Raw genomic sequence first — 18,251 nt, 5'->3', positions numbered from 1 at the left:
TATCTCCGCCCATCCCACTAACTATAAAGAAATAAACAACTGCATGCAGTCTAAGCAACATCGGAACTATTCAATTACCAAACGATTTTTTCCAGATCGTTGACAAGATTCTACCATGGGTCATTTTGAGTCGATCAAAATAGTTATCAGTGCAGTACAAAAGTGAATTGTCCTGCATAGGAAGTGTCATGGCCTGGCCTACAGTGAGACATTTCAGTCATACATACAACTTTATTAGAATCTGGTTCTTCTAATATATAGTTTTTACACACGTTATATGGAGATTGTGTACGTATATACATATTTACAATGAAGCAAGGCGTTAATTTAAAGTTTTCACTCTAGGAAGATAAGAGTTTTCAGCGTTTATCGCGAAAAGACAGAAAACACACAAACCTAAAAACAGTTTCTTTTCTGTACTGTACGAAGCCTATGCAATTAAATAAAATCTGTAACAAAACTCGTTTTTAGCTGGTACTAACTGTCCCCTCTCCCTCGGTTAGAAAACCCAAAACCTGTGCGGCAAAATTATCCGCAGTTATGTTCTCTGGCAGATGCTCTCTTAACAGCTCGGCTGCGTTAGATGCGTCGTAAGTCCCAGTCTCCGCGCTACCACCTAATTCTCCAATACCCAATAAGGTGGACATATACTCGGCCATCTCGCCTTCCGTCATGTGCTCGCCTATAAAAAGCATACCAAAAATTTTTTCAAGAAGTACAAGAAACGGGAATAGTTGTGGACGTAAATAATGAAATCTTAAGGTGGAGCTTTTGTCATATTAAAAAACGAATTTTCGACCAAGTATGATCAACTCCCCGGGTCATTCCCTCATCCTTTTCAATACCGATCTGCCGATCTTGTCACATTGAGTATGTCACATTAACAATTAAGATTCTCAGAGAGGCGCCCCGCGGACACGGTTGGGCAGGTCGTAAAAGTACTGGGCCACTGTCGACCAAGACGCCCACCCTTACTAGCATAACGTAACATCCCCGAAATCTACACTACATGATTTGAGAAATCGACAAGCTCGAAAGAACAAGGTGTCAGACAACGGCTCTGAACTGGAACTGACCCGAACTTATTTGAGCGTGAGGGGTGGTTTTCAACTGATTACACATCAGTGTACTGACTGAGAGTTCAGAGACTTCTTCCTTTTTAAATTTCCTGACTATCGTTAGTCCCATACCTTTGTTCTGGAGCAGAGAAAGAAGTCTGTCACGGTCAATAGCGAAACCCTGGTCACCTGGAATTCCCAGTTTGTTAAATGCCTCGTGCAAGTCAAACGGCGATAACCCGAAGGCTGGACGATGGTTAACGTACACTGTAACATAACAGAGGAGCTTTTAGGTTGGAAATACGATGTACGATAAAGCCTCACATGGGTTTTTAGTTGAACGTCAAACTAAAACCATTGTGATACCTATGACCAATCACAACACGCACATACTATAGCCCTTTGCAATAGTTGATCACGTGAAAAAAAAACTTTCTGTAGACACGAAAACAGTTCACTTTTGGAAAATTTTGTTAGCAGGAACTGAAAGAGCATATTAAAGTTAGGTAACCTGTATATTTTCAGCCGTACATTACCAACGGCCCCCGAAATTTGGAATCTCAAATTTACACTTACTCTGTTGTGAAACCGTTGTGTCTGACGGCATAGTAGAACGTTGGAGTTTTTGTTGTGTTGCAAGTCAGCGAGTGTACCACGTTTTAGTTATTTGTACAATACTTACGTCTAATGAATTGACCAAGATCGATTTCAGTAACGTATTTCCCAGTAGCAACGTAGTCACGAAATTTCAATTCGTTAATCATGTCATCGATCTGGAAAAAAAACGAGAAATTCAATAAAGGAAATTCTCCAGAAATGAACTACAATCGACGACAAAATTGTTGAGACACTGTCCTAAATGAGGTAACTTCCGAGAACACAAAACAGTCCACACCCCTCCTCCCCTCCATTCAAAGTTTTGGTGTCCGTTGTTTCCAACAGGTTGCACGAACAGCACTACAGCTTTGCATGGAGGAGGTGGGCGGGAAAGTTTTATATTCTCCCTTTTAAAGTTGGCAAAACGTCAATAAAAACGTCTAATAATTTTGTCACCGACTGTAGCATTGAAGGATCCCTTCCAAGACTAGAAATTCTGTTGGATTCTTAATAAGGGAAGAGTGCTCTATTTATTGCGAACAGAAACCCTATGACATCTTTGGAATTTCTACATTGTGGGAAAGACTTCGAAACCTTTGGATATATTCGACTGTCTGATCAACCTCTTAAGGTTCCAAGACAAACTTGATATAAATCCGTTAATTCTCAGGACATGCTGACAATCACATCCCAGAAAAATTACATATTATTTTGATCTTGTGCTACCTTAGACAAGTGTGCAATGACCAAATTGTAATAACATACCTCCTGTTCGGTGGGGTAGAACCCCAAGGCTCGCATAATGTAGGGCACTTGAGCCAAAGGAACTTTGGTCGATACCTGCCTGGTGTCTGTCGTGTCCACACCTTGGCTAAAATAAGAAAGTCACAAGGGGTAGGGCATTGAATTTTTTTTTTCGCTATTTGTAAGCTCTAGTCATTATAGCTCCGCCAATTTACAAATTTAATTATCAAATTGGCGGACGGAGTGACATATCAACCAAATTGAGGCCACGTAATCATATACAGGATAAAGCAAAGATAACTTTTGAGCATAATAAATGAGAACATTACAAAGAAAAAGGTCTTCCAAGAAAGATCAGTGAACACTCTAAGAGAAACTGACCTTCTAATCTGCGCGTAATAGAAATAATCCTCGAGTTCAGCAAACAGTTCACCTTCTCGACCACCCTCTAAGAGGCCATAAAATGGGATCAGGCCCTCTCCTCCAAGGGCGGCCGCCGCTTCCAGTGCACTAAAGGAGAATGGAAACAAGGTTGAAATAAGTAAGATTATCATACATTGTACTCACTATCTATCTTCCCACTGGCTAAGAGCTAAAGTCAATTTTAGAAATCAACGTAACCTACGGATTAGTTAGTTATCTGCTAGCAGATAAATGACCAATCTCTAGGTTGCGCGCGCAATGCGTGATTTCCAAGAGCACTGTCGGACGGTGTATTTGCCGTTATTTATTTCAAAACAATTTATAACAAGGCAGTTATTAGATTCGGTTTTTGTGATATCCGGAAAAATCGAGGTCTAGGTAAGTGTTACTGAGCAGCCTCGGCTTTCGGCTCGGCTGATGACATGATTATTCCGGACATCAGAAAAACCTCATTCAATAATTGTTTAAAATCTTTCAACCTGAACCTAAGTATGCTTTTCGACTTTTGTGTTATCCATACAAGAGATAGCCCTCAGATCCTTTACTTGTTGAGCACTGCACCGTATGACTCTTAGTTTGGCTATCGAACACGCTCCTTACGTTAAACACTTACTCTAGGTTAATGTCCCACATCAATACACTGCAGTCTTCTCCACCAGCAGTGAAAACGTATTTCCCATCATATGAGCACACTAAATTAGACACCTAAGAGAAAGAAAGAAAAAACAGTAACAAAAACAAATGCAGCTATTGCAGTCATAGCTGTTTTAAAGTGACTTCAGTTCTACTCCCTAGCCTAAATATCTCTCTCCTAGTGTGTGAACTCTTGCCTCAGAGCACTTTCACTTTCAAATGGCAAGGTTGCTCGCATCCTGACATTTTGGTTTCGAGATCCTACTAGTAAATTGCACCTCGTGTGGTTATTTGCCATATAAATAGATAATTTGGTGTACTTTAAATAAAAAGTACACTTTATCAAGGTTACTGACCACCTCTGAATGTTCTCTCTCAATTTTCTAGCGTTCGAAACACAAGTTTTTATTTCGTCTTTTTGCACAAAAGTCAATACATGAAATCTCAAATGACAAAACCAACTTTATTTTTAAGAAAAAAGTAAAAAAATTTAAAAAAAGCTAAGCAGATTTTATAAGGCGGGGACAAAAATAGGTAAAGTTAGTTTAAAGCACATAAATCTAGCTCAGAAGATACAAGCCGGTATGATGCTTAAGAAAAAAGACTTACGCCTTCTGGATGAGCTATTAACGCCATGGTTTTGTGTGGATTGCCATCCAACGGTAAAATCTGGAGGCCAACCTGAAGAAGGACAGCAAAAAAAGATACAAACACTCTCGTCCAAAGCATTTTCTTCGCAAACAGGTAGTAGGGAGCTTTAGGGAGCTTTACAGAGGACGTAAACAAGCGACGACGAATTTTTCTTTCTCTTTCTAAACCTGAGTGCGGTCCTCAAGAAATCAACTCCAGGGAAATTTGCCCACATTTGACATTTCAAACGAATTGGAATAAACGCGGAAAAGTTTGAAAAACGAGAATTCATTTTCAAAGTGACGTTTTCGCCGTCGTCGGTGCTTAAGCTCATTTTTACACACTTTACCTTGTCTAATGTGATGTAGGCAAGATATCGCGTTGTTCTGTCCTCATATGATGGAAGCACGATTAGTCTGAGAATACAAACCACAATAAACCAGTCAAGTTATAATAAAGAGGATTTTCATTGAAGGCAGCCCGCGTGGCTACCCTGGTCCCAGAGGTTTTTCGCGAAATTATTCTCTCCGTGACAGAGAGCGGAGGTGGGGGGGGGGGGGGGGGAGGGGGAAGGGGGGGCTCTCAAGAGGAGAAAAATTCCAAGAAAAATCTACGGGACCAGGGTACCTGCGTAGCAAGCATTTCCGCGCGAGTCCGTCAAGAAAGTTGACGAGATGCGAAATAGAGGGACGAAGAGGGAGAGGGAGGGGAGCCCTCACACCCCCGCCCCCTTTTTAACATTTTTTTTTGTTTTTATTTTGCTCTTGTTCTACCCTGGTTTCCAAATGTTAATTTTTTTCCTTCTAAAATTCCTGATAGGTCACCGTGAGCACGGTTTCTTTCATCTACAGTCACACCTCTGAAGCCAGGGTATTCTCGTTCCAACTTTGAGCCAGTAAATTCATCGGAAACGATAGCGTCGAAGGCTATATTGAAGGTTATTCACGATTGCTTTGGGTTTACATAAAGCAAGGCTAATTAAAGTGATATCAATGTCAAACTCCTCTGCTTGAGCTCCCTATGGGGGAGGGAGAAGATTGAAAAAGGATCATACTGATGACGTAGGTACGTAAACTAATACGGGCAAGACATTACGTAAAAACAAGTACCTCCTGAGAGGGGTTCCATATGTTGGTCCCAGCAGCGTTTGTCTACACATTTTTGTAGTCGAGTTGTATAGCTTCAGTTTAAACTGCATAGAGAACAAAATAACAAATCAGTGGTGAAAAAGGAAATGAAGAAACCTTTTCAATCAACCCCTCTATTAATTTTGACTCTCCTACAAGAGATCTATTACCTGATCGTTAGCCACTAAAAGGAAGTTCTCCTTGACAATCGATGGATACCAAGCAAAGCACTGAGGCACAGCACTTTGTTCAATTCTCTCTGAGCTGATAAGACGGAGGTCATCAGTGCTGCTGTTTAGAAGATCATACTCCACCTTGTTAAAAACAAATGACAAGAAACATGTAATCAGACCTCTATTTTGTTAGCCTGCTACACAGGCGTTCTTTGTGTCGTCACGCAATGCTCCTCCCCGCAGGAGGGGAGGAGCATTGCATGACAACATAAAAGAACGCCTGTGGAGCAGACTACTATATTGAAGTCATCTCTAAGACAAGGGTAGGAGGGTCCCTTAGCAAAGCTTGGCAACATACAGTAACCATGTTAACTCGACCACATGTTCAGACATTTCACGTGATGCAATATGAGTAAGAAACTAAAACATTATTTAAACATGTTTAAGCATTGGTGTGAACGAGGTATAGGAATGTGTTGAGTGGACATAATAATTACCCTCTCATTTTTCTGCCACTACGAGAAGAATATTCAAGTATGCATACAACTGACAGCATATGAATTAGCCTCCAACACAGCTAGCGAAGAGGTTCTTTAGGCTTGTCACGCAATCCTCCCCAATGAACCTCTAAGGAAACGAGCCATTAAAAAAAGTAGACCAGTCACAGAGCAATTCAAAAGCTAGGAGATGAGCACTCTAGACCTTGATAAATTTGGTACGAGACTCCAGCAAGTCCATATATTTCAGAAAAAATTCAAAAACCCCTCAGTTAAATCTTTCAATGACAATATACACAACTTCAAAACATGCCCCCGTGACCAAGCCCTAAGAAAGCCTGCGTTGAAGGCTACTATGAATAAAACTACTGAAGACAGTGTAAAAGGATATACACATACCAGAACTCTGTCCTGGCCAAGCGACAGAAGCCGAGGTATGTCACTATCAAGAGCAATACCAAAGCTAATATCTGTAGATAAAAAAAATAATAATAGAATCAATAAAAGAATGAAGGTCTTTCTTTGGTCATACGGAGAGCTGTCCATTTCAGTGCAGACTCAACCGCATGAGGCTAATTTTCAAGGAATAAAAACATATTTACCGTAAATCCTCGATTAAGGCCACCTCTTAAATAAGTACTCCCTCTTTAATAAGCCCCCCTGTTTTCTGGGGAAGTAGTTACTAGCGCCCCCGTCTCCGCCTCTCTTTAGTCCCCCTTCCCTTATTTCATGTGCTTGAAATAAATAAGCCCCCAGAGGGCCTATTAGAGGATTTACAGCATAAAATTTGGGGGATACTGGAAACACTGAAGCCTTTGTTGATATTTTTACAAACAACAATTTTCCAAGGGTGTTACTAGAGTCTTTCTCACCATGAATAGTTTTGTAATGAGCTCTCTGTTTGCCAACATAAACCCAAGGTTGGTCTGTATCGTCTTTCTGAGCCTTGAAAACTGTTACACAGCGGTCTAGATCCTGAGGGAAAGGACATGTCATTAAAACTTCTAAAATTATAAGACAGGCTAATGACCTACGTCACCATCTTTAGTCATCGAGCAAGGCTACTCCCCTTATGACCTGAACACCACCAGTGGCTAAGGTCCAAGATATCAGTAACAACCATTCCATTATGCAAGGTGGGAAAGAAATAAATGCATATAAAGCCTTGTCAATAACCTCTGGAGCCTTGCTGGAGCCCAAAGAAAACCTGACAATTTTTATAACCTTGGGCTATGACCCTGTAAACTCATTTAAACTGGCCATACAATATTTCAATCAAAAACAATTACTGCGATCAAGATCTACCTTGGTTTCACTTGTAATTTTTTGCGTGATGGAGAGACGAAAAGTAAGGTTTGACTGAAATACAATCAACCAAAAATGCCACATGATCATATTTTTTAACGCGAGGCAGATTTACACAATTGACTGGTCTTACATTAATGTGATATGATTACTCACACTGGTCGCTAAGTAGTTTGAGTCATGAGAGAATTTGATGTTAGTGATGCAGTCATGGCAATGGTTAAACACAGCAAGTCCATCTCCACGCCCCTCTTCCTTCAGTGTCAAACCATCAACAATACGTACACTGCCATTAGTGAATCCAATAGCTGAGAATAAACACAAAAAATGTTAAACTATAATTATTTAACCACCAATGAAATATCAGGTAAGCTTTCGTGAAAAAATGATATCTTCACACAAGAAAATAACAAACTGTAAGTAATCTGAGAACCAACCTAAAAGATCTCCAGTTGGATTGAAAGTCATGCACTGAATCATCAGCTGGCGTTGGTCAAACACCCGACTTGTCAGCAGTTCTCTGTCAGACAACACAAAAAACATTTTAAAACTCTTAAATACTTTAAAAATTCAAATGATCTGTTTGGATCAATAAACTCAGTCTAATCCCACTATACTGGAGATTAAACAGTTAACAGACCAATTGCATTGCAAATGTGATGGTGAATTTTAGGCCTGGTGAATACTAAGAAAGGTGTTTTTTCAGTTAGTGACACAGGCGGCTCAGAAGAAAAAATCTGAGTACTCCCAACTGTTTACTAGTCCAGATGCTCTACCACTGAGCTACAGGACACTCATGGGAGCTAAGGCCACTAAACTACAATAGGTTCATGTGACAAACATGAACAGAATATCCACTTACTTTTTCTCATAATCCCAAAGTTGGAGTAGGCCTGAAAAACTTCCAATACAAAGTCTTGGCCTGAAATGATAACAACAGCTGTTTAACCGTGATAAATTTGGAATAAACTAGGTCAAAGATCATGGAATCCAACATGATATTAAGGGTGATGCTGCTGTTACTTGACGTGCAGTATAAAATACTCACTCTGAGGGATGACAAGCTATTGCATGAGTATCACTGTCATGCTCCTTGCGAATAAACTGCAATCCAAAATCAACAGAACAGTGTGTTATAAAAGGCGCTGTGTCACAAAATTCACCAAAACTTAAACAGTGCAAACCGCTACCGAACTGAGAAAAAAATTTTTGATACGTCCTCAAAACTCAAAAAGATGGTATAAAAAGCACAGCAAATACAAAAAGGAGGAATGGACAAGGAAAAGATTGAAATGGATTACAATTGTGGTGTTGAAAACTTCTTAGCCTAACAGTTTATTAAAGTAACTTTTTTGTTTGTAAGATTCGATATAAGGCACAGGAGACATGTTTGCTTGACATCATGCTGTAAGTTTGCCATTCACAACTTCCATAGCAAAAAAGGTCATGTAATTGGCATTACCAACAAAATGAACTAGACAACTGTGAAAAAGCTTCTTCAAGTGTGCTTACTGGACTTTCTGATAACAACTTTCTTTTTAACAGAAAAGCTTTACTTAAGGGTCGATGAGTTTAGCTAATACAGCTAATTATTGGGGATAATAAAAGCAAACCCTGAATAATGTAGATGACTGAAAAAGAAACATTCAGTGATTTTCCTGAACAGAAAGTTCATACCTGAAGTTCACTTCCATTTGTAACAAAATGAGCTACGTTGGCTGTTGAAGTACTGATCACAAAATCATTCACCAAAAATGGACTGCCATCTAAAGTTGAGCTAGCAGGAAAGTTTGTTTTTTCCTGTGGAGTCCTAAAAAGGAAATATACACATTATTAATAAATAAATTCAGCATGTTTCTTCATCATACTTGTAAAATGACTGCAACACACTAGTAAACTGGAATATTTTTTTATCTCAAAAAGACCTGTGAACTGAATTACTGAAGATTCAAGTTTGGGAATCAAGGTACAGAAAGTTTTAACTGCAGTGGGCTTTTCCTTTTCCCACAAAGGCTGTCAGTAGTTGTGCTCTCAAGCTACTGGTAATAACAGTTTACAAAAAATACTGCTTTATAAGTTCTAGACTTACTGTGCATCAGCTGGTTTGGGTGAATAAGAAAATGACACTGCATTAATTGGTCCTGCATTGAAGTGTTTGTACCTGTAAATTGTGGTATATAGGAATGACTAAAACAAGGAAGGATTTAGAGGGCAAAAACAAAAATTATAGGTGAACAAGACAGGTCAGTGAACTGAAAAAAGCAGTGATGAGAATGACATCCAACAATAAAATTATTATTATTTTTATTTTCATTACAACTACTACCACTACTACTACTACTACTACTACCACCACCACCACCACCACCACTACTACTACTACTACTACTACTACCACTATTATTATTATTATTATTATTATTATTATTATCATTATCATAATGTCATTATTATTATCATTATTGTTATCATAATTATTCTTATTATCATTATCATTATTATATTGTTCCAGAAAATACTCAAACTTCCTCCACTAGAGGGTTCATTTGGTTTGAGCCCTCTCCCTCTAAAAATACTAGTTTCGCTTAAATATCAGGCTCAAAGCCTGAAGGAAACTTTTCCAGTGACCCTGCATGAGGTAGAGGTAGATATTTTCTTGAACCACTCATTTTAATAAACAGTGCTAATCATCCCAACAACGTTCCACAAAAATACTTGCCACCATCACTAAATTAATGTAAAGTGACAGTAGTGATGGCTCAACGCCCACTTCCCCACCTACTTTTGCATTCTTCATTTAGACATGTTTCAAAAGACAAATCAGTCATACCAATTTGTAAGCCTCAGCTGCTGATCGAGAAATCGCACATGACCAGCAATGTCACCTGTCACAATGTACCTGGAATAAAAGGATATTATTATAATTTAATTAGTTACCAAAACTTTGAAAAACATGGTATATACCCTACCCAGTAAATACATCTACCCCAACAGTACTACACTAGACAGCCTTACTACAACCTTAAAGGGTTGGTACATAACTCTTGGTCTTTAAGTGTGACACTAACTCTGAATAATTAATTTTTAGAAAATACAGAATTTGATTATGATGCTTTTGTTACTGTAATAAAAAGAATGAAGATTGAAATGTCTTGACAATATATTGAAATTTGACCCAATTGAATTTTTCTTGCACAAGAGGTTGGACTTTCAATGGCAGCACAAGATTGGCCTAATTTACATTTTGCTGATTTCAAACTCTTTTGTTTTTTATTGCCATCGTAATATCAGTTTTACCAGAAACTGTTTGATTTCAAACTTCAATCCAAAACCAGTGAGTGATGCAAATTAATGATGATTTCACTTAGGGAGGGTCACCTTCCTGTAACTAATAAGGAATAGTGTATAGCACAGTCTTCTAAAAACTGTATCAAAACACCTTAATAACACGTCTTTGATTCTTACTTGTCAGTAGTAGTGAGGACTGTAAGACCTTTTTCCTGCAATTTGACAATCTTGAAGGCTTTTCTGTTGCACTTGAGGTCACCCCCAGCATGTTCCCAAACTACAATGTTACCACAGCTTGTGGCAGTGAGGGCCCTGGGAGACTGAAGCTGAAAAATGGACTGACTGTACAGGCCCACACTACGATTGAAGTCCTGAAAGCAACATTTGAAGTCAGAACCATTAGACATTTTGATTGACAATTTATATTAAGAGCGTTTTTAAAAATTAAAACAGTAACTTCTCTCTATGTCTATGACTACTTTTCCCTTAAATTTTGATTTTGACCACTCTTAGGAGTTCAAAAGTTCAACAACTGATCATAAGTGCAAATAAATAGCATACACTGTATTTCCGAAAGTTTGCAAAACAACAATGGATTCACAAATTACCTTGTCTGTAAGGGGTGGAGCAACATACTCCAGGGTCTTGTTATCCTAGACGTTAGATAAAAAGGACAATTTATTCATGATTAAAGCAATTAAAGTCACAACAAAATTCCCTACATATCCCCTTATCTGCCCAACTGAGTAACAAAATTCTCATTTAGTTTCAAGTAGATGGCTACAAAGTAAAAGTAGGTGGCTTGGTAACTGAATGCTGTATAGGCATTTTCAGGCTTTCACTCTCTCTCTCTCATTACCCTATTTCCCTAAAGAGTAGACCACTCAAACCTCCAAGTTGCTGGCTTTTTAACCGGCTGTTGGCACTTAATGAGAACCCTGGAGTAAGAATTGAGTTTACATGAAGCAATTTCATTTTTCACATTAAGCTAGAAGAAACTTAGGCATGGATGACCTCAAAACAATCACAAAGCCAGCACTGCCACTGTCATTAACCAAGCATTCTTTGTGGTAGCCTTTCAGAGTTTGAAGGGCTACTATCTGCTAACAGCCTCACATGCTCTTTGACCGATCAGCTTAATGATCCTTGCAGGTAACAAAGATATGGAAATTATTGTTGATCACTGCATAATTCCTTCCCAACAAGCAGGTACATATAGGTCAGGTGCACTGCAAGCATTCCACAGATTTTATCAGTGTGAGGTTATCTTGTGAATGTACAAGTACCTTCCAGGGTTGTCAAGGTCACCTTCGAGCAGTGTTGCAATTTGCACTCAAAGATTAACTATCTTACATGCAAAATACACCAATGGAAAAAGCTAGTTTTGACATGAAAAGCAATAAGAAAACTCTTTCATAAATAAAGTTTCATCACAATCTTTGAGCTTACCCATGCATAAAAGACCACTTGCGACTCACTGTTGCTCACAAGTTGACTTGTGTCTTCAGGGTTGAATGTGATATACGTCTATTGAAACAGAACAAAAACTAAAACATCACTTGATAGTAAATAGGTTTTGAGGACTTAATACCATCAGTAAAATGTACCAGGATATCATTAGAACAGATTCATTCTTTATCTCTGACCTGCTTTCCAAAGTTGTCATCCAATGTTGCAGAACAAACAGGTGTGTCACCATTATTGGTCCAATCCCACACAGACACAGTCTAAAGGAAGAAACACTTTCATTAATGTTACAATAATGAAACAGACTTGGTGTAACATGTGATTAGTGCGTCTGCAGGCTCAAAGAAATTGTACTTCAGTTAGTTACACAGATGGTTTTCTCTTGTGCAGTTACAGTTTTACAAAGAGCCACATTTAACAGGAGTTTCTCATCAACTCAGTGTTGACGCCATAACTGTTTTGATCTGTTCCATTACAAAGAATTTCCTGTTAATCAGCTCACCAGTTTTACCTGTGATAGATGCAGGAAAGTCAATTAATCAGTTTTTAGTTCCAGTTCCAGTTTCAAACCAGAGATTTATCGTTTATGGGAAACCAGCAACAGAAGTAAGTTTCAGTTTGCTATCTTGTATTTTCAGTTCAGTTTTACTCACTTTAATCATAACAATATTGTAAATGCTCAAACCATTCAGTAATTGTGCAGTATGTAATTGTATTTCAGATGAATAATCTTTAATCAAATTAAATGATTGACTGTTTCCTGGTTGACATAACATTGTGTTAATTCTCCAACAGTCCAATTAACTTTACTGTTAATAGCAAGCAAGAGAGGGTGTGCTCAAGCCATGTAGAAGGCTCTCGTAGCTATAGGAGAGCTTTTCACAGTTTGCGAGGTATAGCAAACCAAAAAGCATTGCTATTAAGTTTCCACCTTGGATGGGATGCTTGTTAAGGATAAAGTTACTCCAGACAATAATAAAATTAATTACACTGAGCTTGTATACTTTCATACACCACCAAGGTAAACAGAGGCAATGTCTATAAAGAGGAAAATTTGTATGGGTAATAGCACAATTTGTAGTGATATTTGGCATAAATACCATGAGTGATATTTCAAAATTGTTGTATGTAATTTCATGAGCCGTTAGGCGAGTGAAATTTGAGACAATTTTGAAATATCATGAGTGGTATTTATGCCAAATATCATGTACAAATCATGCTATTATTTGTTTATACTACTACCCACAAAAGGTTTGTAATTTTCACATGTAGGTATTTCAAATTAAGCTGAAATACCACTGCTCTAAGCTAATCAAATTGCAGAAATTTCTCATGTAGTAGTATAAATTTTCTAATAAGGAGACACCAAAAAGCTTAACTGTTGACCTCCATACCTGACTCACTAATCACTTATCCAAAAAAACCACAGTGCATGAAGTGATGTAATTCATTAAATCAGGTCAAACACATAGCTTCTTTTAATACAATTGCTCAGGGCAAGAGCTGAGGCATTTTTTTATAACATAGTTGGTTAACAGACACAACTATTCTATGACAACAGCAACTAATTAAAAGGAAGTCATGACATAGAGAAACCAAAAACATCACATTTATCTCAGGGCTTGAAAAAGAGTCCCTTCCACTAGTCCAGGACCAGTAAAATATTCTAGCTGGGCGAGTAACTTTTAAAGCTTACTTGCCCAACGGGTAAGGGTCTAGGCAAGTCAACCTCTCACGAATGCATAAACTAAGAGGAGCAAGAAGTGGCTCCAGGCGAGCAAAATAAGAGAGCTTCTTGTCCCAAGGACAAGCCGGAATTCAAGTTTTTTCAATCCCTGATATCATACAGGGTATGTTTAAATATTATGTACCTGTGGAAGTGTGCTGCTTATTGTTGCAATATACTTGGCATCAGGTGACATAGCAATAGCAGAACAGCCATCAGAATGTGCTTCAAATATCGTCTGAACTGGAATCCTGCAAGGCATACACAAGTTAATGTGAACATAATGCACACATAAAGAAGAAAGAATAATATTATATTAAATTAATCAACCCCGGCCTGTAAAAAAACAATTTTATAACGTTAAGTATTTGTTATGATATTATGATAGGAACAAAATCAATCTAAAGGTTAACTACCTCAATGAAAGAGGAGCATGCTTAATCAGCTAAGCTTATCACACACACTTTGAATGACACACTTTTTATAGTATGACAGCTCTTTACAATAATACATTGTATGAACAATAATCATTATTACAATAATATCTAATAATTATTTATACAATGATGTGAATGCTACGTGCACTGTGATTGGTTGTTTCCCATGATCTATCAGAGTACAGATAAATGGATGACGCCACAAGAAACTTGTTTTCCTTGTTTTGTTTAACATGGTGCGTGGTTTTAAAATGTTTGCAAGATAATTTTGGATGAAGCAAGTGAAAGCCCTGTAAAAAGTTTAGCAGGAGCTAAGTACAAAGACGAAAAATTGGAGAAATGGAAACAGGAAGAGTCCTTGACAACTTGAGAATGCCTAAACTGCAAGAAATCTTCACATCAGTTGCCATCGCTACAATGGACTCGCTGTTTTGCAAAATGTTTTTGCAATTATTCTGCTTTGAGCAAGTCAAGACATTGAAAAACTTTTCGAAGAAACTTTAGATAAAGAAGGAAAGAAGTTGAGACGTAAAATAACAATTGGGACTTAAAAAATGCCCAAACTAGCACAAATCCTTTAAAAGTCAAGTGGCATGATGCAGGTAAGCTTATGTGTATCGGTCTTAATGCTTTTCTGATCATTGTATAATTCAAATAATAGATTCCATGTTACCATGGGTCTGTTCAGTGATAGATTACAGAAGACGTCAAAATGTGGTAAAAACATCAGTAACACACTTGCCTGCGGCTCGTGTGCCACTGCTTTGTTTTTACCACATTTGATGTCATCTGTAATCTATTACTGAACAGACGTACGGCAAAATGGAATCTTTTTGTTAAAATGATGATGACGATGATGATTATCGTGATTTTTGACAATCCATCTTATTTTCTCTGAAACAGGTCCAGAGTTTCAAAGACTCACCCCACCCACATCCGGATCCCAGAGTAATTTTATAGGAGTACCCCTAAACCCAGATCCCCCCCCCTTTCCAGGCTGCTGAGTAATAACATGAGCTAGTGCTCTTTGTTGTTTAATACAATAACTGCATCTACAAAACATATTCTATAATCTTACGTTGTAAATGAGTCCCAAATGATGACCATACTGTCCTTGCCTCTGTCTGCTGTTGCAATCCACCTCCTGTCTTCACTGACACAAGTACAGCTGATAGTATTACACTTAGTAAACACATAGCAAGGAATAAAAAAGCACCATTAAAAACTTAATAGGGCACAGCAGGGCTGTCATTAAGTTTCTAACCAGCCGTAACAACTGAAGATTCACCCGTAACATCTAATAAAAATCTACGGTGCCATCCTTCGCTTTCCACTTTGATCACCTGTAACATCAAGAGTGCTCAACCATAACAGGTGTTACGGGTTACAGTGCCTAATGACAGCTCTGCACAGCTGCCAAACGGGTACATAAAAAAAGCATTTAGCAGAACGGATTCTATCTTCAAAATGGGTTATTGCACTTAATATCTGTACCCCCATCTCCCCTGGTTGAGGACAAATGGAATTCTTCAGGGGTAAGTTATAAAAACTGAGGATATCTTAACCAGCAGAGTGAAAACATATGGAATTCTTCCAGGGAGAAACTTTAATTTTCATGAAAAAATTCTTCAGGAATTGACCCATATTCTTCAGTAGTTGACCCACAGTCTACAAGGGTAGAACCATATTTTTCAGCAATTGACATGGGGAAGATCCATATTTTATGGAAGTCTTCAGGGGTGAAAGCAATTTTATTTAATCTCCAGGGGTGAAAGGAAAAGGTACAATGCAAGTCCTCAACCGGGAGAGGGGGGTACGGATATTAAATGCAATAGCCCAATACAAGTACTAGTGTGAAGCTTACATGCCCTTGAAGAAGCTGTTGTTTATTTCCTTCCCAGTCAAACATAACACCGACATGTGCACACACAAATAAGGCCACCTGAAAGCCAAAAAATTGTCTTATTAGGAAGCACCTTATCTGTATGGAAGATTCTTTACTCAAAACAGATTGGTGAACAATTTTTAAATTTTCACTCTTACCTTTCGATTCCCATCTGACAAATTGTGAACAGGGACATGTTTGTTTACGCCAAACGACCACGACATATTCTGAGAAACAAAAGACGCAGCGTTACCTATAACCATTTACTCTTATGGAAAGAGCTAATAGTGAGCTCAAGTATAAAGTGTCACTAAAGACTTACAAGTGACGTCGGAGAAGCTCTCACTTCGCCGTCTTCATCCCCATGATCTTCTTCGTTATAATGAGAGGAGGTTGCGCTTGAAACGCGAGATTGTGCTCCAGATCTTTCTGGAGAATCTTCTTCCATTTCTTTGTATCGCACAGCTCTAAAAAGTGAGAGAGTGCTGTAAAACTTTGGATAGACGAGCTCCCGCCACTTGTTTTTGCGCCCTGAAAAGTTACTATGGTGAACTCGAGCCCTCAGTACGATCAGCTGATTAACTAAAGGAAGTACGAGTCTTGTAAAATATCACAGAGTGTCGCCTATGAGTTCATTTGTTTTCCATCTTCTCTTTTTCGCGGTGGGATGGGAAGGGTCTTAGAAAAACTACATGCCCAGCAGTCAGAAATCTGCTAGAATTTCTGTAAAATCCTTTTTTCTAATCGTTCTTCATTTAGAATAGAGTATCATTTTCCAGGAAACTGATCAATTCGTTGAAGATTTTAGTTTAGACTGGGGACTGTGCCCGGGGGGGGGGGGGAGGGGGGGCACTTGGGTATTTTTTGGGTGGGTATGTGCCGCCCGGGACTCCAAATTGGCACCCCGTTCTAAAAAAAATTTCCCTTAAAATTGATACCCCGTTCTAGAAATGGGCCAATTTTTTATACCCCGTTCTAGAATTCGCCCTAAAACTGACACCCCGTTCTAGAAATGGGCCAATTTTTTATACTCCGCCATTCTAGAAAGTTTGTAAATTGAAATAGCCCTGTTTTTTAAAGATATTTCTTTATTTGTTCGACTTATACATGAAATAAATGCTTCTTCATAATCAGATAAAGCCGTGATCCACAATTTTTTATACCCCGTTCTAGAAAACGCCTCTGAAATGGATACCACGTTCGAAATCAGGAGCTTCAAAATCACGACCCCGTTGGGCGGCACATACCCGTATAGGTAATGTATGGGGGTACCCCCGCTCGGGGGACTGTGACCGGGAATTGCCACTCAAGAATATAAAAATATCAAATCGGTTTTGTTTTGGCTGGATTGTACTAGTGACCTCACTCTAGGATAGGGGGGATTTGGGGAGTTTAGTCTAGTATTGGATAGCAAAATTCAGCTGAACTACAATCTCAGACAAAAATAGTTGGGACAGTTAACGCAAAAGCCTTTTTTTCCCTTCCCGTGCTTCCCTTTTCCCTCCCAATGTTGTTTATTGCGATTCAGTCGGCAAATCGTGTACACCAGCATTGAAGGGAGGAGAACACACAAAAACGTCCCAACAATTTTGACTGAGACTGTAGCTCTGGTATAGGCTAAGGGTTCCAGTATCCCGGCGGCACATCCCCACCCAAAAAGTAAAATAACCGCCTCCCCCCCGGGAGGGGCTCCATAGTAGGGGAAAATGAATGGTAAAAAACAGGGTGAAACAGCAACAAAAAAATCAGTGGAAAATGCTCCCTTCGTGTGTGCACACGTCTTCAACATTATTCCCTTTACCCTAACAACAAGCACCTGCTATGCAGGATAGACATTGAAAGAGCAAAAAAGCAAAGAGAAAAGTCAATATTACAATAATTGCTTTTGAATCGTATTTGCTTCATTTAAAATAAAATGCTTTAGGCTATACAGTAGTATTCACATTTTTTTTAATTAAGTCATATTTTAAAAAGTTTGCTTACCATCAGAAAGGACAGTACAAAGGCTTAAGATATCAATCTCTGCCTTCCCACCTCTAAAGAAAGATTTTTCCTCTGGGGTAGGTAGAGACTTATAAGTTCTTTTAGCCTGTTCAAGTCTCCCCTGCATAAAATATTTAATAACCAGAATTTTGATTAAGTTAAGTTTAACTGGCCTAACACACACCTCATCATCAACTGACAACAAATTGGTCAGTGAACAAGGTTAAAAGTGGCTATGAAGGAGCTATCACATGGTGAAATTAAATCTGAGTTGCCAA

General features: G+C 38.5%; 1 protein-coding gene across 1 annotated transcript; it reads right to left on the bottom strand.

Annotated features, from left to right (window-relative positions):
• Nucleotides 1–211: 211 nt before the first annotated feature.
• Nucleotides 212–16,536, bottom strand: LOC140952903 (cilia- and flagella-associated protein 251-like). Its single transcript, XM_073402353.1, has 28 exons — nt 16,313–16,536; nt 16,149–16,217; nt 15,970–16,047; nt 15,184–15,287; nt 13,814–13,919; nt 12,122–12,202; nt 11,925–12,002; nt 11,084–11,128; nt 10,653–10,846; nt 10,018–10,086; nt 9,277–9,348; nt 8,865–8,997; nt 8,236–8,291; nt 8,050–8,109; nt 7,625–7,707; nt 7,344–7,495; nt 6,755–6,857; nt 6,282–6,352; nt 5,383–5,526; nt 5,195–5,277; nt 4,435–4,501; nt 4,065–4,136; nt 3,436–3,527; nt 2,781–2,909; nt 2,421–2,526; nt 1,741–1,831; nt 1,191–1,325; nt 212–682 (listed from the first exon to the last, which is right to left on the bottom strand). Exons 1-28 carry the CDS (start codon nt 16,436–16,438, stop codon nt 468–470), a joined length of 2,814 nt encoding a protein of 937 aa, XP_073258454.1. The 5' UTR covers nt 16,439–16,536; the 3' UTR covers nt 212–467.
• Nucleotides 16,537–18,251: the final 1,715 nt, after the last annotated feature.

Source organism: Porites lutea, chromosome 11, assembly GCF_958299795.1.
Source record: "Porites lutea chromosome 11, jaPorLute2.1, whole genome shotgun sequence".
NCBI lineage: Eukaryota > Metazoa > Cnidaria > Anthozoa > Scleractinia > Poritidae > Porites > Porites lutea.
This window is presented reverse-complemented; position numbering and strand designations above follow the sequence as displayed.

Bases quoted from the DNA above. Each gene is read 5' to 3' on its own strand.
- LOC140952903 (XM_073402353.1), bottom strand. From the start codon at position 16,438: ATGGAAGAAGATTCTCCAGAAAGATCTGGAGCACAATCTCGCGTTTCA. The intron at 8,110-8,235 runs GTGAGTATTTTA...TTATCATTTCAG, and splicing joins ATAGCTTGTCATCCCTCAGA to GCCAAGACTTTGTATTGGAA. The intron at 7,708-8,049 runs GTAAGTGGATAT...GTTGTCTGACAG, and splicing joins CTTTGGGATTATGAGAAAAA to AGAACTGCTGACAAGTCGGG.